The 26714-nt window shown below is 43.0% G+C and overlaps 1 protein-coding gene across 2 annotated transcripts in view; it reads right to left on the reverse strand.

Annotated features, from left to right (window-relative positions):
* Positions 1-26714, reverse strand: part of LOC117525332 (transmembrane protein 266-like) — a 300763-nt gene that overhangs the window by 7902 nt on the left and 266147 nt on the right. The window contains exons 9-10 of one of the 2 annotated variants that reach the window (XM_034187174.1): positions 21774-21969; positions 2036-2098 (exon numbers count right to left, since the gene is read on the reverse strand). In XM_034187174.1, the coding sequence (XP_034043065.1) occupies positions 2036-2098; positions 21774-21969 (259 nt within the window). The remainder of the gene's footprint in view (positions 1-2035; positions 2099-21773; positions 21970-26714) is intronic. The other variant, XM_034187181.1, reaches the window with a different exon arrangement.

Here is a 26714-nt window from a genome sequence, read left to right on the forward strand (position 1 = left end):
ATTTTTTTTTTTTTAAAGGACTATTTATTCAGATGAATCCCACTGAAACTAACAGGTAAGAATTTATATTTACTGTATTTTACTCTGCCAATCAATGCATTAATGGATGTATTTCGGTTGTTTAAACCGCAGGGTTCAAAGTGTGTGAAAAAAGCGGCAGCTTTTAGCTCGTAAATGACGGTATCTCTTCATAAACTGTGACTTCTAATACTGTGTTTTACTGCTTTCAAAAGCTGATGACAGTGTTTGGGATTTTATTTATTTATTTATTCATTTTTCATGTGTTCTTTGTGTTTGTGATCCATGAATTTACCCAGCAGCCCCTGTGGCACTTAAAGTGAAACTGGTTTATCAGAAGCCGACAGTGTAATCTAATATGGCTGCATCCAAATCAATACTAATAGTAATCAGTTATCTGTAATGAAGATAAATTTTTTAGCAGTTTATTGGTTTATTGTCATAAAAGATAACTTTTCAGTTATCTGATTAATGGTTATCAAAGCTAACTTTTTGGTTAGCTGTGCCCACCACTGCATGTGTGTTGGTTTTTACAATGCCTGTGATCTGTGATCCTCTTAAATATTGAGACATTTTGAATACGTTGGTCTATTTACACTCCCATCCAGTAGATGGCAGTGTTCTCTGCATTCTGACAGAGGGGGGGAAGCAGGAAGTGATGAGAGCAGGTCACTTGAATTTTCCCATAATGCCTTTCAGAACATGTGTCTGTTATTGCTGAGATATTAATGAGACTGACTTTTTCAACGTGTGGCACAAAGACAGAAAGCCAGTGGGAAAGGGTAGGGGGGAGAAGGCTCCGCTGACTGATCTGATGGAGTAACTGTGGTGCAAAGTGCCTGAGAGGGACTTTTCTTCAACCATGACAAGGAATTAAAGTATTTTCAATCCATAAATTAGCTGCATCATTGTTTAAGCCACAGTGTTCAAAGCATGTGAAAAAAGTAGGGGTTTATAGTACGGAAATTACAGTAATCACAATTAACGTGTGCGTGTGTGGGTGCATACATGCATTAGCATACACTCTCCGTGGAACTAGCTCAGTTGGTACAGTGTGTTATCCATTAACCAAAGGGTTAGTTGGTTTGATCCCAGAGTGTGGCTCTGGGATTGTTGGTGTCTTTTGGTAGCATCCTGATATTTGAAAATGACATCTGAAAATACTTTAACTCCTTGTCATGGCTGAAGAAACATAACGTTTTTAAAGACACTGTGTTTTGTGCATTTCACAGCCTGAACCAGAGTATGCTGGCGCTTTACGCCACACCAAGAAAATGAACTTATTTTAAAAGGTGAAAGAGTCACAGTGCCTCATTCACTCACATCAGTGTTTACTACAGGCATCAGTTGATTCTTCAGCATTCTCTTTCTTCTTTTTTTGGATGCTCCCTTTAGGGGTCGCCACAATAACTGATGTATCCAGTGTATTCGGTGCATTTTTCATACGTTGGCATACACTGGCAATATCACCAAGGTTTGACAGGGCCTTGAGGCATTGATTTGCACCTTTTGACCCCACGCATACGTGATAAAGATGCACAAAAAGAAAAAGACCCTGATCGATTAGGAGCTCAACTCAGCAAACATATTTGAAAAATTTGATCTGATGGGTGGACAAAATGCATGAAAGCTTACAAAACAGCAGATGGTCAATTTTTATGTTAGAACTGTTTTTACTTTATTACTTTTGCCAAGGAGGAAATTTTTACAGCTGTTTGCTAGCGGGATATCACAAAACGCATGAATGGATCTCAACAATTTGATGGAGAGACGGGCATTTAAAAGACATGATCCTGGATCATTTCCAATTCACGTTTCTGTAATGTCCGTCATTGATTTCCACATTGGAATTCACATTTGTCATTGGATCTGTCAATAAGTTACATCTGAATTGATACTTTCACTGAAGGGTTCAAAATTTGGGTTTATTGAGCTACTTATTTTTATGTTCTCAGAGTGGCTTTAATTTATTTGACAAAGACTATTGTAGAATAAATGGTCTAATATAGTCACTTACCACTACTTGCTTCACTGTAGTACTGGCTGATGTAGTTGTTCATGTCATCACGTACAACGGGATCTGAATTTTAAATGAATAGAAGTATTTACAACATTAATTTTATCATTTCACATACTTATGGTGTGAACAATGTCTGAATATGTTGCAATATATATATATATATATATATAATGTATATTCATTCTGGATATTAGTTAATAGTAGATTTTATAGTCCACTAATGTGCCTGTCCCATGTTAATGGTTGCAAATTTAACAGAGAGGAATTAGCTCACAAAGCAAATGAACAAATACATTAGACAATCCACAGTTGAAATATAAAATATCTACAGTATTAAGCAAAAGTCAAGCAGCCGTGGCCCTCTGTGTGCACTTGATCCTGGTGCATCTCAAAAGTTAAGCAGAGTAGGTACTCAAGAATTTTAATAACAATATACATGTAGCATTCAAACTTTTAAATCTAACTTATTGTTTTTAAAAAAGTTCTGAGTTGTCTGAACTTTTTTAAAGAGTTAAATAAATATTTCTTGTAGTGTTACAGAACACTTAAAACTTAATACGTTGTTGGGAAATTTTCATTGTTATGCAGATGATACCCAGTTTTATCTATCCATGAAGCCAGAGGACACACACCAATTAGCTAAACTGCAGGATTGTCTTACAGACATAAAGACATGGATGACCTCTAATTTCCTGCTTTTAAACTCAGATAAAACTGAAGTTATTGTACTTGGCCCCACAAATCTTAGAAACATGGTGTCTAACCAGATCCTTACTCTGGATGGTATTACCCTGACCTCTAGTAATACTGTGAGAAATCTTGGAGTCATTTTTGATCAGGATATGTCATTCAATGGGCATATTAAACAAATATGTAGGACTGCTTTTTTGCATTTGCGCAATATCTCTAAAATTAGAAAGGTCTTGTCTCAGAGTGATGCTGAAAAAGTAATTCATGCATTTATTTCCTCTAGGCTGGACTACTGTAATTCATTATTATCAGGTTGTCCTAAAGGTTCCCTGAAAAGCCTTCAGTTAATTCAAAATGCTGCAGCTAGAGTACTGACAGGGACTAGAAGGAGAGAGCATATCTCACTCATATTGGCCTCTCTTCATTGGCTTCCTGTTAATTCTAGAATAGAATCAGAAGTGCCTGACTCTGTGGTATAACTCACAAACTCGCAGCTTAAAGCAGATAACCCGTAAGTTGGAGAGGAAATGGCATCTCACTAATTTAGAAGATCTCCACTTAGCCTGGAAAAAGAGTCTGTTGCTCTATAAAAAAGCTCTCTGTAAAGCTAGGACATCTTACTACTCATCACTAATTGAAGAAAATAAGAACCCCAGGTTTCTTTTCAGCACTGTAGCCAGGCTGACAAAGAGTCAGAGCTCTATTGAGCCGAGTATTCCTTTAACTAGTAATGACTTCATGACTTTCTTTGCTAATAAAATTTTAACTATTAGAGACAAAATTACTTAGTAACGCGTTACTCTAATCGGACCACTTCTTTTAGTAACGAGTAATCTAACGCGTTAATCTTTCCAAGTCAGTAATCAGATTAAAGTTACTTCTCCATGTCACTGTGCGTTACTATTATTTTTCATTGTGGGTCGATAGCAGCATTAAACTTGGTCCGTGGGCAGGAGGTCGGGGTTCGACTGAACGTCCCACTTTAAGCGAGGTGTGAGCTTTTCATCCGCGGTTTTTTGCAGCTGCTCGACTCGTCCTCACCTCTTAAAGGGCGGTGATCAGCACACCTGCACTGAGCTTTACGAAGCATTTTTATACTTTTTTCCTCCTTTATTTAGAATTCTGAGCTGAGCTGCTCCGTATCGTCTCGTTAAAAACAGCTGATCCTCGGCGACGCGTCAACAACTAACACTATTTTCCACTCAAATGCACCTAAACTTTCTTTCTGAGGACCACATGATGTGAAAACGCAATAAAACTTTCTTACCTGTAAATCTGGTCCTGTTTTCTGCATAAATAAATGTTATCCATTCTTTGTGCTCAAACGCCAAAGCAGGGGCGAATCCAGATGGAATGGGGGCGTGGGGGAGGGAGGTGCCCCCCCCCCACAACAGCCCTAGATTAAAGGTCCAGTTTTGAAGCCGTTTTTTACTACAACTACTAATATTGCTTAAAATAATAATAATTTCGACAAGTAAAATGTTTAGAGAGAATTTAAATGTTAGAAAAATGTTAGAATTTAATAGTTACATTTATAAACAATGTAGGTTTGAAATTGCAAGTTTTACTGTTACAGTGCTGTCAACAGTTAAATATGAGGTCAAGAAAGAGGTCTTTATTTTACTTTTTATAAAACAAGTATTTATTTTCATTGAAGTCAAGAAAGGGTGACTATAAAGTGAGTTTTGGCAAAACAAGTATCATTGTCATGTTGACGTGGGTTGTTGTCGGCAGCTGGGGAAAGTAACTAAAAAAGTAACTAGTAATCTAACTTAGTTACTTTTACAATTGAGTAATCAGTAAAGTAACTAAGTTACTTTTTCAAGGAGTAATCAGTAATCAGTAATTGGATTACTTTTTCAAAGTAACTGTGGCAACACTGATTAGACCCCATTCCTACCAGGCTGCTCAAGGAAGCCCTACCATTAATTAATGCTTCGATCTTAAATATGTACCACAGGCTTTTAAGGTGGCAGTAATTAAACCATTACTTAAAAAGCCATCACTTGACCCAGCTATCTTAGCTAATTATAGGCCAATCTCCAACCTTCCTTTTCTCTCAAAAATTCTTGAAAGGGTAGTTGTAAAACAGCTAACTGATCATCTGCAGAGGAATGGTCTATTTTAAGAGTTTCAGTCAGGTTTTAGAATTCATCATAGTACAGAAACAGCATTAGTGAAGGTTACAAATGATCTTCCTATGGCCTCAGACAGTGGACTCATCTCTGTGCTTGTTCTGTTAGACCTCAGTGCTGCTTTTGATACTGTTGACCATAAAATTTTATTACAGAGATTATGTTGGGAAAGTGTAGGTACACGGACCCACAACAGGGGGCGCAAATGAACGGACAATGGAGGAAGTCAAATAACAACACTTTACTGTTGTGAATGGGCACAACAAACACAACAGATTACAACAATAGACAACAAGTCAAATCACAGAAGGTGTCGTGTGGGCAGGCTCGAAGATAGAAGACGTCTGTCCAAAGCAGAACCGGAACCACACGATTTCCTCCGCCACCAGACCCCGGGAATACTGGAGCCGCCAAGTCCCGAACTCCCAGGTGGCCACTGCCTCCGCGTGTCGGACCTGCTACTGCTGGTGAGGAACAAAAAAAAACAATTAAATGTGGGCGCGTTTACACCCAGCAATCCACACGGCAGGAAAACTACCTCCACCTCTCGTTGGAAAGAGTCTGCTATATAGTGCACAAAAGTCACAAAAGGTTACTGAAAAGATCTCACGGTCAGCTGAGAACGTTACCTTCCAGATAGAACGATATCTCGGCAAAGAGGTGGAGACGTTGTCCTGCTGATGTACCCCTGCTGATCAGGTGATTGGTAACAGCTGTTGCAGGTGATGCGTGACAGCTGTCACCCTGGCTGCTCCTGTGAGGCGGCTGCGCCCTCTGGTGCCTGGAGCCCGCACTCCAGCCAGGGCGCCCTCTGGTGGTGGGCCAGCAGTACCTCCTCTTCTGGCGGCCCACACAACAGGACCCCCCCCCAACGGGCGCCTCCGGAAGCTGGAGCCTCACTGCGGCGGGATTGATGACCTTGAGTATTTTGTAGGGGCCGATGTATCGTTCTTGCAGTTTCGGGGAGTCCACTTGAAGGGGAATGTCTTTGGTGGACAACCAGACCTCCTGCCCTGGACGATACGTGGGAGCCGGGGCCCGCCGCCGGTCTGCATGGTTCTTCGCCCTCGTCCGGGCCTTTAGCAAAGCATAACGGGCGGCACGCCACACCCGACGGCACTTCCGTAGGTGGGCCTGGACCGAGGGCACACCGACCTCTCCCTCAACCACCGGAAACAACGGGGGCTGATACCCCAGACACACCTCAAAAGGGGAGAGGCCGGTGGCTGAAGACACCTGGCTGTTATGGGCATACTCGATCCAGGCCAATGGGTACTCCAGGCCGCCGGGGTGAGCGGCAGTCACGCAGCGCAAGGCCTGTTCCCACCTCCTGTTTTACCCGTTCTGCTTGCCCGTTGGTCTGAGGGTGGTACCCGGACGAGAGACTCACCGTGGCCCCCAGTTCCCGGCAGAAGCTCCTCCAGACTTGCGAGTAGAACTGGGGACCGCGATCGGAGACGATGTCTGTTGGAATCCCATGCAGCCGGACGACGTGGTGGACCAGGAGGGACCGCTGTCTCCTGGGCTGTTGGGAGCTTCGGGAGGGCCACGAAGTGGGCCGCCTTGGAGAATCGGTCCACTATCGTGAGGATGGTGGTGTTACCCTGGGATGGCGGGAGGCCCGTGACAAAATCCAGGCCGATGTGGGACCAGGGGCGATGAGGCACAGGCAGCGGCTGGAGTAGTCCTGATGCCCTGCGATGGTCAGCCTTGCCCCTGGCGCAGGTGGTGCAGGCCTGGATATAATCCCGGACGTCGGCCTCTAGGGACGCCCACCAGAAGCGCTGCCGGACAACTGCCACGGTTCTTCGCCCCCCTGGATGACAGGAGAGCTTGGAGCCGTGACAGAAGTCCAGGACTGCAGCCCTAGCTTCTGGTGGGACGTATAGTTTGTTCTTCGGCCCAGTTCCGGGGTCTGGGCTTCGTGCCAGGGCCTCCCGGACGGTTCTCTCTACGTCCCAGGTTAGGGTGGCCACGATAGTGGACTCCGGGATGATGGGTTCCGGTGGATCCGACAACTCCGCTTTGACTTCATCTTCATGTACCCGGGACAAGGCATCCGATCTCTGGTTTTTGGTCCCGGGACGGTAGGTGATCCGGAAGTCAAAACGGCCGAAGAACAGTGACCAGCGGGCTTGCCTGGGGTTCAGCCGCTTGGCGGTCCTGATATACTCCAGGTTCCGGTGGTCAGTGAAAACCGTGAATGGCACGGACGTTCCCTCCAACAGATGTCTCCACTCTTCAAGAGCCTCTTCACCGCAAGGAGTTCTCGATTGCCCGACGTCATAGTTCCGTTGGGCCGGGTCAACCTGCGGGAAAAATAGGCACACGGGTGAAGGACCTTATCGGTCTTCCCGCTCTGGGAAAGCACAGCTCCTATCCCTGAGTCCGAGGCGTCCACTTCAACCACTAACTGGCGACTAGGATCGGGTTGCACCAGAACGGGTGCAGACGAGAAGCGCCGTTTCACTCCTTGAACGCGGCATCGCAACGATCCGACCAGGTGAAGGGGACTTTTGGTGAGGTCAGGGCTGTCAGGGGGCTACCTACCTGACTGTAGCCCTTAATGAACCTCCTGTAGAAATTTGCAAAGCCGAGGAACTGTTGCAGCTTCCTATGGCTAGTGGGTTGGGGCCAGTCTCTCACCGCCGCAACCTTGGCCGGATCAGGAGCGACGGAGTTGGGGGAGATGATAAACCCCAGGAAGGACAAAGATGTGCGGTGAAACTCACACTTCTCGCCCTTCACAAACAGCCGGTTCTCCAAAAACCGCTGCAGGACCTGACGTACATGCCGGACATGAGTCTCAGGATCCGGAGAAAAGATGAGTATATCGTCTAGATATACGAAGACGAATCGGTGCAGGAAATCCCGCAAGACATCATTAACTAATGCTTGGAACGTCGCGGGGGCGTTTGTGAGGCCGAACGGCATGACCAGGTACTCAAAGTGACCTAATGGGGTGTTGAATGCCGTCTTCCATTCGTCTCCCTTCCGGATCCGAACCAGGTGATACGCATTTCTAAGATCCAGCTTAGTAAAGATTTTGGCTCCATGCAGGGGGGTGAACACGGAATCTAATAATGGCAACGGGTATCGGTTGCGAACCGTAATCTCATTCAGCCCCCTGTAATCAATACATGGACGAAGTCCGCCATCTTTCTTGCACACAAAAAAGAAACCTGCCCCCATCGGGGAGGTGGAGTTCCGGATCAGCCCGGCAGCTAATGAGTCCCGGATGTAGGTCTCCATTGATTCGCGCTCAGGTTGTGAGAGGTTGTACAGCCTGCTGGACGGGAACTCAGCGCTTGGAACCAAATCAATGGCACAATCGTACGGACGGTGCGGGGGAAGGGTGAGTGCCAGATCCTTTCTGAAGACGTCAGCAAGATCGTGGTACTCAACCGGCACTGCCGTCAGATTGGGAGGGACTTTGACCTCCTCCTTAGCCTGGGAACCGGGAGGAACCAAGGATCCTAAACACACCCGATGGCAGGTTTCGCTCCACTGAACCACCACCCCAGACGGCCAATCGATCCGGGGATTGTGCTTTAACATCCATGGGATGCCCAAAATCACACGGGCGGTAGAAGGAGTTACAAAAAACTCAATCTCCTCCCGGTGGTTTCCAGACACCACCAGAGTTACTGGTTGTGTCTTGTGTGTGAGTAAAGGGAGGAGGGTGCCATCTAGTGCCCGCACCTGCAATGGCGAAGGAAGCGCCACCAGAGGGAGCCCTACCTCCTTTGCCCATCCACTGTCTAGCAGATTCCCTTCTGACCCCGTGTCCACCAGTGCTCGGGCTTGAAGGGTTAAATCCCCGCTCAGGATTGTGACTGGGAGTCGTGTGGCAATTTGTGTGTGTCTCACTTGAATGTCTTGACCCCCCCTTAGCCCAGTCTCTAAGGGCGAGTGTTGACGTCTTGGCCGTTTGGGGCAGTCTCTCTGTGTGTGCTCTGTTGAGCTGCAGAGAAAACGCTCTCCACGGATCAGCCTCCCCATTTTGGCCCTGTGCGATTCCCTAACAACGTCAACAGGGGGAGCTGTTGCCCCACAAAGCGCTGCAGCTGTGGAGCGTGGGGAGGGCGGCCCCTTTTCGAACCCGGAAGGGAGAGGGGCGGCGCGTATCCGGTCACGTCCTTCGCCTCGCTCCCGACGGCGTTCCTCTAACCGATTGTCTAATCGTATAACGAGATCAATAAGCCCGTCCAAATCCCGCGGTTCGTCCTTAGCCACCAGGTGCTCCTTCAGGACCAACGATAGTCCGTTTACGAAGGCGGCGCGGAGGGCAGTGCTATTCCAGCCGGACCTCGCAGTCGCGATGCAGAAGTCGACTGCATAAGCAGCTGCGCTCCGGCGCCCCTGTCTCATTGACAGCAGCACGGCTGAAGCGGTCTCTCCTCTATTTGGGTGATCGAACACTGTTCTGAACTCCCTCACAAACCCATCATATGTCAGAAGGAGCCGTGAATTTTGCTCCCAGAGCGCTGTAGCCCAAGCGCGTGCCTTGCCGCGAAGCAGATTAATCACATAAGCTATCTTACTAGCATCAGTCGCGTACATGACGGGACGTTGTGCGAAGACGAGCGAACACTGCATAAGAAAGTCCGCGCATGTCTCCATACAACCCCCGTACAGTTCTGGAGGGCTTATGTATGCTTCAGGGGAAGGTGGGAGGGGTCGTTGAACGACCTGTGGAACGTCACTATTGCACACAGGATCGACAGGAGGGGGAGCCGCAGCAGCGCCCTGAGGGCGCGCTTCCACCTGCGCGGCGAGAGCCTCCACCCTGCGGTTAAGGAGGACGTTCTGCTCGGTCATCAGATCCAGCCGAGCCGTAAAAGCGGTGAGGATTCGCTGCAACTCACCGATCATTCCTCCTGCAGACGCCTGTGCGCCCTGCTCTTCCATTGGCCGTTCAACGGCCGGTCGACGCCCCTTGGGGTCCATGACATTTGCTGAGATATCCTGTTGGGAAAGTGTAGGTACACGGACCCACAACAGGGGGCGCAAATGAACGGACAATGGAGGAAGTCAAATAACAACACTTTACTGTTGTGAATGGGCACAACAAACACAACAGATTACAACAATAGACAACAAGTCAAATCACAGAAGGTGTCGTGTGGACAGGCTTGAAGATAGAAGACGTCTGTCCAAAGCAGAACCGGAACCACACGATTTCCTCCGCCACCAGACCCTGGGAATACTGGAGCCGCCAAGTCCCGAACTCCCAGGTGGCCACTGCCTCTGCGTGTCGGACCTGGTACTGCTGGCAAGGAACAAAAAAAAACAATTAAATGTGGGCGCGTTTACACCCAGCAATCCACACGGCAGGAAAACTACCTCCACCTCTCGTTGGAAAGAGTCTGCTATATAATGCACAAAAGTCACAAAAGGTTACTGAAAAGATCTCACGGTCAGCTGAGAACGTTACCTTCCAGGTAGAACGATATCTCGGCAAAGAGGTGGAGACGTTGTCCTGCTGATGTACCCCTGCTGATCAGGTGATTGGTAACAGCTGTTGCAGGTGATGCGTGACAGCTGTCACCCTGGCTGCTCCTGTGAGGCGGCTGCGCCCTCTGGTGCCTGGAGCCCGCACTCCAGACAGGGCGCCCTCTGGTGGTGGGCCAGCAGTACCTCCTCTTATGGCGGCCCACACAACAACATGTATTGTAAATACCTGATTAAATACAACCTGATATTCTTAGAAATGACAGTAGACCCCCCCCCCCCCCCCCAAAAAAATGCCATTTTAAAAGTGTGAAATGGTCACACATTTTGCTTATTTATAAAAATTATTCATAAATATTATTTTGTAGCTTTTCTTTTTTTTTATTCTATTAAATGGGCCTAAAATGTTTGCACAGTACAGTTGGTGTATACGAAATATTTAGCATTTTAGAAGGCATTCAATGGACCAGTCACATAAACTGCCTATAGCAAACATCTATGACACCCCAAAAGAGATTTCCTAGCTTTTCATAGCTAATTCACATTAGGTGGTGATGTCATCATACCGGACTGCAACAACGACATCTTTATGAATATGTGATGCAGAAACAGTTCTAAAATATTAAAACCAGATTAAACTGCAGTTTTACAGGTTTACGTGGATCTGTTTTTAATTTTCATTGAAATTAGATGTGACATTTTTATTTACAGGCAGTTTGATGGATTTCTGAATGACAAATATGTCCTATGTTGTTGACAACTTAATATTGACATAGTGATTAATCAAACATCTGCCTCAGGCCACAGGTGCTTTATAGGTCAACGTCATGATCATATACTGCTGCTCCATGCATTAGCTACACCTGAATGCATCAGATGTAAAGTGGGACAGGGACAGGGCGGGGCTGTCTTGCATCGGACCGAGTGGGAGCTCTTTGTTCATGCGACCATCCCTGCAGTCGAGCAGGGTTCAGCGTGCACGGTTCATGGCTGAGATCTGCTCTGCTATTCTGCTCGCTTGATTGGTCTTAAGCTCACTGTCCGCTGGCTGAGTGCGAGCCCTGAGTACTCTGAGTGCTAGCCCCTGTCCCCTGAGACCAGCTGCAGACTCTGATGGGTAATTTCATTTATTTTTCATCTTAAAATATTAATCCCAGAGCCACCCCAGGAAAGGAAGCATTGCACTCATAAAACAAGACTGAGACAATCACTCCACAATTAATAAGACATGAGTCTGAGGAGACAAAGAATGGGCTGTCCAGCACACATGAAAGGCTCCCATTTCATTTTGTGACAGTGAAGTAGTCAGGCTGTCATCTTTGCAGAAAGGGAGGAGTGCAGTTCTCAGGTCCTTTAAGGTCACATCTAAAATGGTCTTTATTTTTTCTTTTTTTTTTTGAGACATCAGTTCTACTACAGTTCAAATTATACAGATAGAAGACAGTCTGCGCTCCTTTAGTTAATTAGATGATGTTATGTCGGGTGAAATCAAGAAACCAAATATGATTCTGCAAGCTTTGCATTTTGATTATCTAAAATCTAAGGCAGAATCATTTAAAATGTTTATTTCAACAAAATCCAACTCAAACTGAGTGTTATTGCCCGCCAGTTGTAGGGGTACAGAAATGCAGTCAGTGCATATGTCCAACAGTCACACTTTCTTATGTCCATAATAATTTCAACATAATGAATTGGACTTTTACTTAATTTTAACTGGGCATACTAAATAAGTATATCTCAGACCAGTCCAAATTTGAGCACGATTAGGTCACACCAAGTCCCTCTAAGAAGCACCCATTTTACTGAATGAAGTATTAAATCTTCAGGCCATGAAAAGTTGAACAAAACTTATCGGGGAGGTGATGGTCTAGTGGTTAAGGCGTTGGGCTTGCGACCAGAAGATCCTTGGTTCAAATCCCAGCCTGACTGGAAAAATCACTAAGGGCCCTTGGGCAAGGTCTTTAATCCCCTAGTTGCTCCCAGTGTGTAGTGAGCGCCTTGTGTGGCAGCACCCTCACATCGGGGTGAATGTGAGACATTATTTGTAAAGCGCTTTGAGCATCTGACTTCACTGAACAGAGTATTAATACTTGTACCCACAATAATTTTAATAAAAATGATCAGATTACCACAAAATGTGAACTGGACATCCCAAATGTGTACATCTTTGACAAGTTCCAATTTGAGCATAAATGGGTTTCACCAAGACCCTCTAAGGACTGCCCACTTTACTGAAAAGAGTACTGATTCTTTTGCCCATGAAAAGTTGAACAAAACTTGTCAGATTTTCACAAAATTTGAAGTGAAGATTCGAAATGAGTGTATCTCAGACAGGTTCAAATTTAAACATGATTGGGTATCACCAAGATAAGGACTGTCCACTTTCCTGAACAGACTGTTGATTGTTTTTTTGTTTTTTTTGTATTATGCTCCAGAAGCTGTCATTCTTTCATCAGCATTAGGATAGTTTTCATTTCCCTACCCTAAAAATATAATCAGCTGTAGACTTTCATCTTTGCATTTTGAATTTATCAAATTGGCCTTTCAATGTCAACAAAAACAACAAATACCATGTTTATACGAGTGAACCGATGCACAGCGGCGCAAAGCTTGTTCATGGTACACTGAGTCCCAAACAGGAAGTGCCAAATTTTGAATCCACAGTCAAACAGGAAAATGCTAAATGTCAAACACTTCCTGGGTCGACACTTCCTGGATTGACAGACAAGATTCCTGTAAGACAAGAATCTTACAGGAATACGGTGGCAAGTTCACACTGAAACAGTAAGTGCCAAATTGTGAGTCCAGTGTGAAACAGGAAAATATGTTAAATATTCAACACTTTCTGGATCCCATGAGACGGGATCTCATGGGATATCATGGGAATTGAGTGACAAGTTGAGACTGAAACAGGAAATGCCAAATTTTGAGCCCACAGTGAAACAGTAAATGTCAAATGTTGAACACTTCCTGGCATGGGTGAAGCTAGAGTGGAAGCCAGGATTGTACTGGACTCCTCTGAAATCTGATTGGACACAGATGATTGACATGTCACAGCACCGCATGGCCGGTTGAAAAGAGCTGCATTTTGAAATCAGTGACACATACTGACTGCTAGGCCCCTCCTGTACAGTAGTGTACTACAAAACGTTATAATCCACGTTAGTAGAAGAAGAAAAATATTTGACTCACGGACTCCTAATGTCACCAAAGTTATATCGTGAGTAAACGACCGTATTTTATGCCAGAAATAATATCCAGGTTCTTTAAAACGGCATTTCTCCTTTAATTCGAGTTCCCTTATACAGTGGGGAAAATAAGTATTTGACTCCCTGTCAGTTTTGCAGGTTTTCCCACCTACAAAGAATGGAGAGGTCTGTAATTTTTATCGTAGGTACACTTCAACTGTGAGAGACAGAATCTAAAAGAAAAATCCAGAAAATCACATTGTATTATTTTTAAATAATTAATTTGCATTTTATTGCATAAAATAAGTATTTGACCCTCTACCAACCAGCAAGAATTTTGGCTCTCACAGACCTGTTAATTTTTCTTTAAGAAGCCCTCTTATTCTGCACTCTTTACCTGTATTAATTGCATCTGTTTGAACTTGTTACCTGTATAAAAGACACCTGTTCACACACTCAATCAATCACACTCCAACCTGTCCACCATAGCCAAGACCAAAGAGCTGTTTAAGGACACCAGGGACAAAACTGTAGACCTGCACAAGGCTGGGATGGACTACAGGACAACAGGCAAGCAGCTTGGTAGAAGACAACAACTGTTATGATTATTTATTAGAAAATGGAAGAAACACAAGATGACTATCAATCTCCCTCAGTCTGGAATTCCATGCAAGATCTCACTTTGTGGGGTAAGGATGATTCTGAGAAAGCTCAGAACTACACAGGAGGACCTGGTCAATGACCTGAAGAGAGCTGGGACCACAGTCACAAAGATTGCATTAGTAACACATGATGCTGTCATGGTTTAAAATCCTGCAGGGCAGCAAGGTCCCCCTGCTCAAGCCAGCACATGTCCAGGCCCATGTGAAGTTCACCAGTGACCATCTGGATGATCCAGAGGAGGCATGGGAGAAGGTCATGTGGTCAGATGAGACCAAATAGAGCTTTTTGGATCACTCCACTTACCATGTTTAGAGGATGAGAACAACCCAAGAAAACCATCCCAACTGTGAGGATGGGGGTGGAAACATCATACTCTGGGGGTGCTCTTCGCAAAGTGGACAGGACAACTGTACCGTATTGAAGGGAGGATGGATGGGTCATGTATTGCGAGATTTGGCAAACAACCTCCTTCCCTCAGTAAGAGCACTGAAGATGGATCATGGCTGGGTCTTCCAGCATGACAATGACCCCAAACACACAGCCAGGGCAACTAAGGAGGGGCTCCGTAAGAAGCATTTCAAGATCCTGGAGTGACCTGGCCAGTCTCGCAGACCTAAACTCATAGAAAATCTTTGGAGGGAGCTGAAACTCCAAACCTGAAAGATTTGGAGAAGATCTGTATGATGAGTGGACCAAAATCCTGTGCAGTGTGTGAAAACTTGGTCAAGAACTAACAGGAAATGGTCCTGACCTCTGTAATGGCAGACAAATGTTTCTGGACCTATTGTTAAGCTCTGTTTTTCTAGGGGGTCAAATACTTATTTTATGCAATAAAATGCAAATTAATTATAAAAAAAAAAAAAATCATACAATGTGATTTGCTGGATTTTTTTTTTTTTAGATTCTGTCTCTCACAGTTGAAGTGTACCTACGGTAAAAATTACAGACCTCTCCATTCTTTGTAGGTGGGAAAACCTGCAAAACTGACAGGGGGTCAAACACTTATTTTCCCCACTGTATATACACGTTTCTCCAGTGATTTCAAATGAGCAGGCAGCTGTTGATTCATAAGATATACAGTAGGGAAAATGAGTTTTTATTCTTATATTTTTGTATTTCTTGTATTTGAAATGGCATAAACAAATTAAAATGTGTGAAATACCAATGTTCCAATACTTTTGGAGGGCACTGTATCCTAAACTTATGCTGCGTTTACACATAATGAAGGCAAGCCACGAAGTATACATTCTTGGCTGCTGATCATGAATGTGATAATTCGGAGCAGAGGTGTCAGGTGTCCTTGGGAACTGCTGCAACCTGTAACCACACATTATGATTAATGGCACATGTTGCTGGAGAATTATCAGGAACCATTACACACGGTGAAGAATAATGTTCTGTGCTGTTGCATTCTGTCACATTGTGAATGAGGCGAACTGTCTCCACACACCAACATATTCATCCATCAGCTGCTGAACAATTCAGATCGCTCCAGTTTGCTCCTCAAAATCCACAGCAGAAGAACTTTGCGACTGCATGCTTAGTTGGCCTTTGTGCCATGGAGCAGCGCAGAGAGGAGGAGGAGACGGAGAGAGCCAGATGTGTGGCTCCACACGGCTCTCGACTCAAGTGTTTTCCCAAACATCAGGCACATGCAGCAGGTGGAACACCTGCAGGAGTGTGCTGAGGAGCATTAGAATGAAACTTTTAGCCGACTTGGCATCACTGTCCTTCTTCATCATAATGCAGCAATGAAACTGAATGCGGTGCAGCAGGGTTTAATTGTGCGCACATCAGAAAAGAACGCTCTCATGCTCTATTAAGGATTACCACTAATCAAGACGGATCAACACGCGCAGTTGCGACCCCCACGACATGAGGCAAAATGAGGGTGGTGCATGACATTCATGGAAGATTTTTTTGACAGCCAAAAACATGCTCCACGAAAATCATGAATATCACGCACCAACACGCACTATTAAGAAACCTATTCAGATGCTTTAAGTCACATTAAGAATGTCAGAAATGTACCAAGAATGATGCAAATATGACATTCGTAACACGTCTTGCCTATGTGTAAACGGAGCATTATGATGAGTGCAAAATGAAAGTGGTATTATTACTGTTTTGTTTAAGAATGTTTATTTTCACTGTTGCTGCACTTTGTGTGAAATCATAGTCATATCGTTTATCATATTGATATGGCAAAATTGATATACGATAATTTGGCCAGCCCCACTGTTAACTAGCTGAAAACTTTGAATATTAATTTACATCTACATTTAAAAAATGCTTAAAGTGGCAGGGGGTTAAGAGGGCTGTAATTAGGGGGGTCTGGGGGGTGCCCACCCCTCCCCAGAAGCTGAAAGGCAAAAAAAGAAAAATGCTTAAAAAGGCGGGGGTCTGAAAGGTTTTAGCCATGCTAATGCTCCCCTGCAGCATTTGCTCAAAAAAAGTCTGCAGGACCTAAATGACATGGTGAGATGTTGAAGAGCTTCGCTCATTCATGTCTGCGACATATGCATATTACAGAAACACTGGGGTGCTTAAGACTTTCATCCTGCTCAATGGTTACAAATAATTTAGTCAGTCATTTTTTGAATCCACTTAACCCAGTTAAGGGTCATTGGTGGCTAGGTCCTATCCCAGCAGTCACTGGGCAAGACAAGGGGTACACCCTGACCAGTCCACCAATCTACAGCAGAGTCAACATGCACAGATACACAAACTCATTCATATCTACAGTCAATTTGGAGTCACCAGTTAAACTAACCTGCATTTCAGGGGAGGTCGGAGGAAGCCAGAGCACCCAGAAAGGAATCCAAGCAAACATGGGGAGAACATGTAAACTCCACACAGAAAGGACCAGGTTGGAAGCAAACCCTGGACCTTCTCACTGTGAGACAGCAGTACTAAACACAGTGCCACGTGCTGCCCTGGCTACAGTTCTTTATCTGACAGAAGTCTCTGCTGACCCACTGATAATGGATGGATGTTCAAATCCAATGTGGCCCTTATTTTCAGAAACCCACAAATGTCAGTCTGTTCACACGGACGTCTTCCGTGGTTCTTCCATTACGCACCAAGTATTCTGGGAATTTTTTACCTTGTTGTTTTCTAAACCTCAGCCAGAGTTGATGTTGTGCTCATTGATGTTCCATATTGAAAAATGCATATGGACATAAATTGATCTGACCTGACTTGAGCCCTGTGGTCTACATGTTCATCCATGTTTTTATAAAAAGCCCCATTTGATTCTAAGAGCCAGATTTCCCATCATGCCCCTGGGTATTACTGAGGCCACTGTGGAGCCTCCTGATGCCCTTCTGTGGTTTGCAGGTGAAGGGGAACAGATGTTGACAGGGGGCCACTCTCTCTGAACAACAAGGCCCAAAGCACAGAGCACTCTGTACCTGAAATAGTCCAAGTGGTCCAGCTTGGCAAGGCAGCGGGGCGTGACAGAAGCCCATGGAGGCTGACGTAGTGTCGAAGAACATGTTTGTTTTCTTCAAGATTTACCAGAACCTAAAAGCTTTTTTGACCTCGTCTTGATCCCCGAGTGCCCGCGGTCAGATAGCTGCTTTGTGTGAGCATGGGGGGGTTAAAAGTTTGGCCTGCATGACGCTCCAGGGCTACGGCTGCAGCAGTCAGTTCAGCTGATGTTCCACCATCAGGGACTTTTGTTCCACATAATTATGTACATATTTTATGCTGCACCTCTCAGTTTGTCATGCTGCCTTTTAAGCAAATATTGTGCCTGGTACGGTTGTTGTTGTTTTTTTAATCACGCCATGGATTGTCATCTTGTATTAATCCATCTTTTAATTTTGCTAGATTGCATTTGATATTGTGAACCAACCTCAGAGTGCAAAATTGTAAAGCTATATTTTTCTTGCAGCAGGCTTTAAAACTATTTCAGCCAATCTATTAAATTCTTACTATAAAGTATATTTTGGCCCGTTTGTCATCATTGTAAGTATAAGTCAGGATATTTGCTATAGATGATGGAAATAATAAATATTTTCTGCAACATTTAGATATTCCTGCTGACACAGCAAGTAAATTGTAGAATTTAGTGAGCACAATGTAGAAATATGTTGCACTCTTTCTTTAACAAAAAACTGTTTGTTTGTGTAAGTAGCAATTTTAACAAATACTAAAAACGTTTGTTTTTCATTCTATAAATAATATACTTAAAGCCATTTAAGTTAAGAAAGGTTTTTCTTTGACACCACTGTAATTTTGTTCTCTGGTATTCAAATAAAAGATTTACAATCTTCTGCCACCGATATGATCAAAAGATTTGTACAATTTCCACACAGATATTCTCAGCAAATGCTCTGGATCTTGTCATTAATAAATCTGACTTCAAAGCTGTGTCAGATTTAATAAAATTAAGTTTTTTAAAGTGCCTATGTAGAGGTATGTCAACTTGTCTAGAAACAGATTCTCTGTATGGTGATGCCTCACATCCCAGGACTTTTATTCTCCTCTACTGCCTTGCTCAAGGAAATGTGGACACTCAAGTGGGAACCAAACCATTAACCCTTAAGCTAATGGATAACTGACTGTCACCTGAGCTGCAGTCATCTGAATTCAACCAGGACCTGAAAAGTATAAACGTGTATTGGCAAAACTGGAGTATTTTTGGAAAACTCTAATTTGTTGTGGTAAACACACTGTGACTCAGATGTCAGAACTACTTACACATGAACTGGAAGAGATGGTGATTCAATGCCCATGAGTATACATAAATGTCACGTTGATTAATATAAAGGAGACGATGGAAGTGAATGTGAGGCATCACAGTACAGTGTTTGTAGAATCTGTTCTAAGATGAGAAACCACATTTTTAGGTTTTTGCCCCTGTTTGTTTGTTTGTTTCTCTGTTTGTTTGTGAACAGCCTGGAGCCCACAGTTGTTCATATATTGTTATAAGGTTTTTACTTAAGGTTCATATTCTGATAGGCAAGAACTGATTCAGTTTTCCAAGTCATACAGTAAGTGAAAGGTCGAAGTCCAGAAAAATCTTGGAAAATTGGAAAAATCACTACCTTTAACATTGAACAAATTTTTAAAAAATTCAAAACTCTGTCAAAAAAGATCAAATTTTGTTCCTATTTGACAGCGTTATGTGGGATGGTTGCTGCAACTATTCACGCACACCAGCGGCTGAAAGACAGACTGTGCCCTGTGAGAGCCCATTTGATCCCCCTCGTGGCAGATGTCAGCTAAATTCTAGGTGACACACACGAACATCTAACACAGCTTGCTTGGCACTTAGAAAATGTGTGGCCATTCATGCTGTCAGCACAAAAATAGTGAGCAGACGATCACTTTCGAGCTGGATGTGAAATTTGTCTAAGTGCCCTCACGACTGTGGCATTGCAAAACAGCAACAAACGTGGCGTACCAGAGTGTCAGCTCCCCACGCAACACATATGCCGTGCATGTGAATCGCATATGTGTAGCGTTCACCCCACCACACCCCACCACCCCATCCGCAACACATGTGGTGGATGTGTTGCAGATGGAGGGATAACTAAATAGCAGTAAAAATAACTCAAAAGAAATGAACACATAACACAGTGACACGTTGGTCTGTGTGCTGAACTGATAGGGGGCGTGTCCACCAACTGCAGCAGCTGTTGAGATCTCTGGTTCTGGATGTCAGGGCTGGGCAACACATACCGTGTTTGGACAGACATGAACTTACAACTGTCCATTGTTATGTGTGTGTGTCTGCTTGCTGTCCTCACGTGGACATAGATAAAAACAACTATTGCTGTTGTGACGGGCTGCAGCGAGCGCACGCGTGCACATTGACAGGCTGCCCCAGGTGAAACGGACCATCAGATCATAACATGCAGTGAGCGATCTGAATGTCACGTCACCCATGTGAGCTCTGTTCCACATGACACGGTGTCTGTCCTACCACAGGACACAGGACACGCATGTCGCACCGGACACTCGTGTCGGGCCGGACATGCGTGTGGGGCTGGCTGGACACACCAGGCGAGTAGATGTGGACATGATAAGAGTGCACTGCTTTATTCACGTCATTTCATGACTGTATGTCTGTGACCATGGGTCATCTACAGAGGAACAGACGGATCATACTTGCAGTGTTGTTTTAATGGTATGTGTTTTTTCTTAATACTATTATCTCCTTGTTGATTTCAGGCATTGGAACAGTGATGATAGCTCAGTGGTAAAGTTTATGGCTGGCAATCAGAGCTTTTGTAAATTGCAGGTTCAAATCCCGTGGGTGGCATGTATTTTTTTTTTCCACAGCAGCTGTGCGATGTGGTTACACATGCTTCAGCTGCTGGCACTGTGTTCCTGCTACGACAGTTTCGTGCACATTGCAGCAGGATCGTTCATGCCTGCCTGACCACGTGTCCCTCCCAATGTCAGCTCGATCTTTTCGTGATTCGCTCATACAAGCTGTTTCGTCATGATTCACCCTGATTTGTACATATTCGTATTATGTGTGAAGGGGCCCTTATGAAAAGTCACTTCCAACAGGACATTGACCTTGAAAATGTTTCCAAGGTAAAATTTTGTGGAATTGGAAAGTAGTTTTGATGGAGGGTTGAGCTCTACCAGCGTGGTGCTCTAGTCTTTTATGACACACTAAAGTGAGAAACATTTACAAACAAAAATAAGAAAAAACATCCTGATAATTTTACTAAGAATTCTTGTGGGAAAATTCTTGCCAAGCTCATTTTCAGTAAATTTCACTCCACATTTTTTCAGTGCATGTTTTTTGTTTATTAGACTTAGTTTGGGGGTGGTAAATTAACAGTAATTTATGACTAATATTTCTGATATTCACATTTATTCTACTTAGCAATCAAGTGATTTACATTTGTCTGGAATATGGATAATCACAGGTCAGTATTCATTGAGATTTCGAGGAGAATATTGGAAAATATTTCATTTTTAATTAATAAATTGTTAAGAAATCTTTGTAATTTTTGTGACCTGTGGAATAATTCAATCATCAGGGTGTTGTGGAAATGTTTATTTCCTCAGACCCATGGCTTCTTACCTCTCCTGCATATTTTACTTTAACTCTATTAATATCATTTAGCAGTGCAAATAAATAAAAGATTTTGAATTATTGACCCTCATCACATTACACTAATGTTTCTCTAGTGCCAAAATAAAGTCCATGACAGGGTTTTCGCCAGCACAGTTAAGCATAGGGGCCCCTATGCTGTTATTTGGTGCTCTGTGCTGTGATTTAACCAGCATAGGGGGGCTTTTCCTTACTTAAGGTTGCAGTTAGCAACACAAAGTGGCCCTCAAAATGGAAATAGTGAAATAGTGTTTCAAAGGGTTAAAAATTTAAACATTTTCTTGGGGGGGGGGGGGGGGGGGGGGGACAGACCCTCCTACAATACTTGTACCTGCAATGTTTGTTGCAGGTACAAGGCTATGCCCTGCTAAGTTCCCCCTATGCTGTGAAAACATCCTGGTGAGAACCCTGCATGATTAATATTACAAGTGTTACATTTATCATGGAGCAGCAGTAACATTTCCAGTGTGACCAGCCCAGCTTGAGCCCTTTCCCAGTCAGATGGAGAACTTATTCTGTACCTGCAACAGGACGAGATTCCCTGGAGCTCCTCTGCCCACCCTCATCATCAGACTCTCCAGGAGTCACGCCTTCCACTACCTGAAAACTCCTGTCCTGTTTGCCCCACACGTGGTGGATCTGCATGGCTGCTTCACGCTCCACTGCAAGGTCCAAGTCCTGCTGGGCCAGATGGGCCCTCAGCTGCCGGATCTCAAACTGGAAAAAAATGAGTGTGTGTGTGTGTACGTGTGTGTATACATAGAGAAAAGGTGAGAAAAGGAGGAGGGAAATGTGTGAACCAACAGGGAAAACAAGAGGAGAGCCAAAGGAGGACGGGATGCAAAAGTGAAAAGACAGAAAGAAGAAGATGAGTAATATTAAGAGTTCATCAGCAATGCTGTTATTTTTTTTTAAGAATCATACATTTTAAAATAAATGTAATTCTGCAGGTTTGTTTTCTACTTATTTTGCAGACTTTCTGTGTAATTTAAAAATACATTAATATGAATATTGATTGACTGATTTTTATTCGTATAAAATGTAAACATCTGTAAGATAATACAGTATAAAAATGTATTAAATAAACATGGATACATAAATATACAGGGTAACACAAAAAAGCATAACTTGTTTCCATTGTGGCCCAACAGGAAATAAAACACACATCAACATGACAAGCAAACAAAAGCAAACGTGACCGTAGGAAGGTCCAACAAACAAAACACAATTAATTTAATAATAAATAATTTGACTATTTGTAGTTGGGACATTTTGCAAAATACTCGTAAAAAGTGTTTAACCCTGTTTTTGAATAAGGACTTTGAATCACAGACTCTGATTTGACTCGGTAGACAGTTAAAAAGCTTCGCACCGGTGTACATAAAACGGGAAGCACCAAATGATTTAACATGGGGAATGACTAGAGACAAGTTGGTGGACCGTGTGTTCATGTTATCTTGGTCGGCAGTGAAATTGAAAGAAGAGGACAGATAATGGGGGGTTTGGTTATTTATGATGTTAAACATATGATTAAGTTATAACTGTTGAACTCTAAGCTCCAATGGCAACATATCGACCTGTATGAATTCAGCTGGACCTATATGGGTCCGAGGATGAGCAGAGAGGAGAAAACGTATAATTTTGTTCTGCATAATCTGTAACCTCCCCTGGTTATGCTTGGTCAGGCCATCATGCCAAGCAAAACTGGCATAATCCATATGACACTGTATTAGGGCTGACGTAAGAAGTTTTTTGTATGTTGATCCTAATCTTTGGCCTGTCTATATAAGAACTTGAATTTTGCATTGGATTTGCTGATCACTTTATCAGCTAAGTCCAGACCAATGTACTACACAAAGGATTTACTGACAATTTTGTTGCCAGCACGTGACACATCAACAGTATCATTTACCAGGAGTCGTTTTTTGGATCCGAACAGGATCGATTCTGTTTTACCAAGATGGAGAGACAGTTTGTTGTCAATTACCCACTCTATAACCGACTCAAGTTCAGAGGACAGGGTTTGCTGAATAGCTGGCACATTTAGTAAAATGTAAAATAAAAAACTAAAATAAAAATAAAAATAAAATGGTAAAATAAAATCACAAAAATAGACTGACTTTACATGTCTCATGTAAAATAACATGACAATGTTTTATATGATAATTATTTTCTGTTATATTATTTTGTTTCTGTTATATTTTTGGCAGGGTTACCAGGTTTTGTTCGTTGTTTTTTTTATTTACAGTTATTCTAGGGTATATCTTAATTATAAATGGCATAGTATGTGGCAGTAAATGCACACATACTGTCCACAATTTTTAACCCATTTGTGTGGTGTCAGAACAGACTGTACGTTGTGTATCAATGAGATCACTTGAAACAAATGCATTAAATCATCATAAAGTCACACAATTCCACCCGCTTGTTTCACTTCCCTGTTTAATATTCTGTTTAGTTTTTTTGTTTTTGTGAAGTTACATTTTATTGTGTTGTTGTCATAAGATGTTGTGTCAGGAAAGATGAATAAAGTCAGTCCAAAAACTAAAGGTCTGTGAATAAAATTCACAAAAGGTCTGTTAATACAGTTAAAAAAAAAACAGCAAAAGCCTACATGGTATTTTTTCCTTGATGCACATCTTCCTATGACTGCACCTTTTGACTTTTGTTTAGAATTTCCAATAAGTTTAGACTGGAGTGAGTTATGTCATTTCTACACAATTTCTACATACAGTAGTTTAATTAATATGAGATATAAAGAATAAATTATAATCACAATTATCACAATAATATACTTAATACAGCTAGTCATGGTGAACATTCATTAAATACTTTTTTTCTCTCCATCATGATTTGATAAATATGTATTAGTGTGCAGCCTGCTGAATGGAACACACTATGTGTCAAAGTGTGTATTTTGGACGATTATGTGAGGAGTTCTCCTGAAATAATGCAAATACTGCACTGTTTGCAAGGTACTACTGCCCTCTTCTGGTGGTATATCAAATGACAGTCTCGTGTGCTGATCAGAGTTCAGCTGCATTTGTTGTTTGGGAACATTTTACTTTTCTCTACAAGTAGAGACATTATGCATACAAATGGCCATTATTCCTAAATCGTTAATGTAATATTTTTGTTAAACTCGTTGAATTAAAGCCAACAGACCACACTACAAGCACTCCACTGTGGTGATGTACAGAGATACAACAACAATCAAAAAAGTTTCAATGTCCAATTATTTCTGAGCTCAACTACAGTTTCTTGCTTCATGTTGTCCCACCGAATAATGAAGGATGAATAATGAGCCATGTAGCATGTTTTTTTTTTTTTTGGTACAAGTCCAGTTATTCAACAAACGTGGGAGAACAGTGGCTCTGAGAGGCAGAATATTCAGCTAACGAGGCTCATCTCTGAGCGTGGCGTTAATTTCAAAAAGTTCAAAATTTAGCAATAACAGCATGGGGCAGTTTGTGTACGAGGGAGTACGAGGACAAACGAGGATTTTAGAGGAATGTTTGTGGCGAGAACGAGGCTGTTAAAAGCCCATTATCCCAGCACCTGGTGGCTACAAGGACAGGGCAGGCTATTTTGGACAGGCTATTTTGGCTCCGTCCTCTCGCGCACTACAATTCCATCTGCTTTGTGCGCCAGATGCTGTATATAAAATAATTATTTTGTAGCCAATTAATCATCTTCTGACAGAGGTTGGATGTTGAAAACACTTCTAATCACTTCTGGAATCACAGAGGACATTTCATTTGCATCTCTCTCTCTCTCTCTCTCTCTCTCTCTCTCTCTCTCCGTGTGCTGAGGTGGAGAACATATTTGGAACAGCCTAAAAGGTAAAATTATTTGTGCTGCTTTTATTGTAATAGCTTGGTAAAATAGTTGCATGTTCATTCCTTCTTTATAAGCATATAAGTACATACATATAAGTATGTTTATGATAGAATTAACATCATATTACAATGGATCAGATAAACTCCGCTGTGTGTGTGCTGATGCAATGATTCGCACTCAAGACGAGCATTTATGCAGAACGCCAGCGTGCAAAAGAGCGATTCTGCAGACAATAATAGACGAACACAAAGTGAAAAGATGGATCATGGTGTCCAAAATGACTGTAAGCCGCGGAAGAAATAAAGCCAGCGAGAAGCGCAGAGGCGACTGTCCAGGAACCCGTGGTTCGGTTCTAGCTGGTCTGGTTATGGATGGGTTGTGTTGTGTTTGTTTTTTTGGGGGGGAAGTGATCGATCCACACAGTTGCAGGTGTGTATAATTAAAGTGGCCACCTCATTGTGGTGTCTTTATTTATTTATTTATTTTTTTGGCCACAGAGAGCTGAGTGAACACACAGAACTGCTTCATTTAATAACTCTGGAACACAGGTGAAATGCAGCCTAGCGCACGGATGCGGACACCGGCCAGACTGTGCAGGAGCATCTCTTTTTGACTGTGTTTAAAAAATGTGACATCTTGAATGGATGCTGTGAATTATAAACCCACACTTTAAAAGGGACCAAATGTGGGAGGGCCAGAGGTTTGATCCAAACCCATGCCTAAAAGTGCACCAATGTCACGTTACATGGCGCTACATGGATCATATGTGGTTTGATGTAGATCATATGCGGCGACACAAGCCAAATGACAGGTTGGTCATGGCTCACTAAAGGCTGATACGTGGCACATGTGAGGTACGGAGAGGCACTTAGAGTTGCCTTAGTAGTGGATACGTGATAACTTAAAACGTGGGTCATTCTTCGAATAATCGCTGACACACCCATGTGTGGCTCATTATTCATGGCTTATTATTCGGTGGGACCGTTGATTTCTATTTAATCCTCTCGATGGCGGATGCAACCTGTGAGCTGTTGCCAGCAGCCTCCATCTTTCTTAGCATTATTATGCATCGTCAGGCATCAGATTAAATAGAAATAGATCAGATAAGATAAAACTTTATTGTCCGTAAAATGGAAAATCGACTTACATAAACTGCCGAATTACATTTGGGTTAAAGAGATCTGAAAATACTGTTTTGTGCAGCGTTCAGATGCTGCGACAAGCTGACAAAGGAGTATCAGCTGGTTAAATAAAGGTTAAATAAATAAAAAAATCAATAATAATAATAAATTGTGGAGTGAGCTTTCATAAGTGTATTATACGTGGTCTGTTAGAAAACTAGCTGACCTTTTTGTTTTTTGCAAAAACCATATGGATTTGAATCACGTGTGATTGCATCAGCCAAGCTTGAACCTTCGTGCGCATGCATGAGTTTTTTCACGCCTGTCGGTTGCATCATTCGCCTGTGAGCAGGCTTTGTGTGATCACTGGTCCACCCCTCTCATCTATTTTTTATTGCGAATAAATGTCTGAACGATTTGGAGCTTTGTTGCATCAAATTTTTCCAGAAACTGTGAGAGACCTCCAGGTGGACACCATTCGGAAAATTCAGATGGCTTTCA

Source organism: Thalassophryne amazonica, chromosome 2 (genome assembly GCF_902500255.1).
Source record: "Thalassophryne amazonica chromosome 2, fThaAma1.1, whole genome shotgun sequence".
NCBI classification, from domain to species: Eukaryota; Metazoa; Chordata; class Actinopteri; order Batrachoidiformes; family Batrachoididae; genus Thalassophryne; species Thalassophryne amazonica.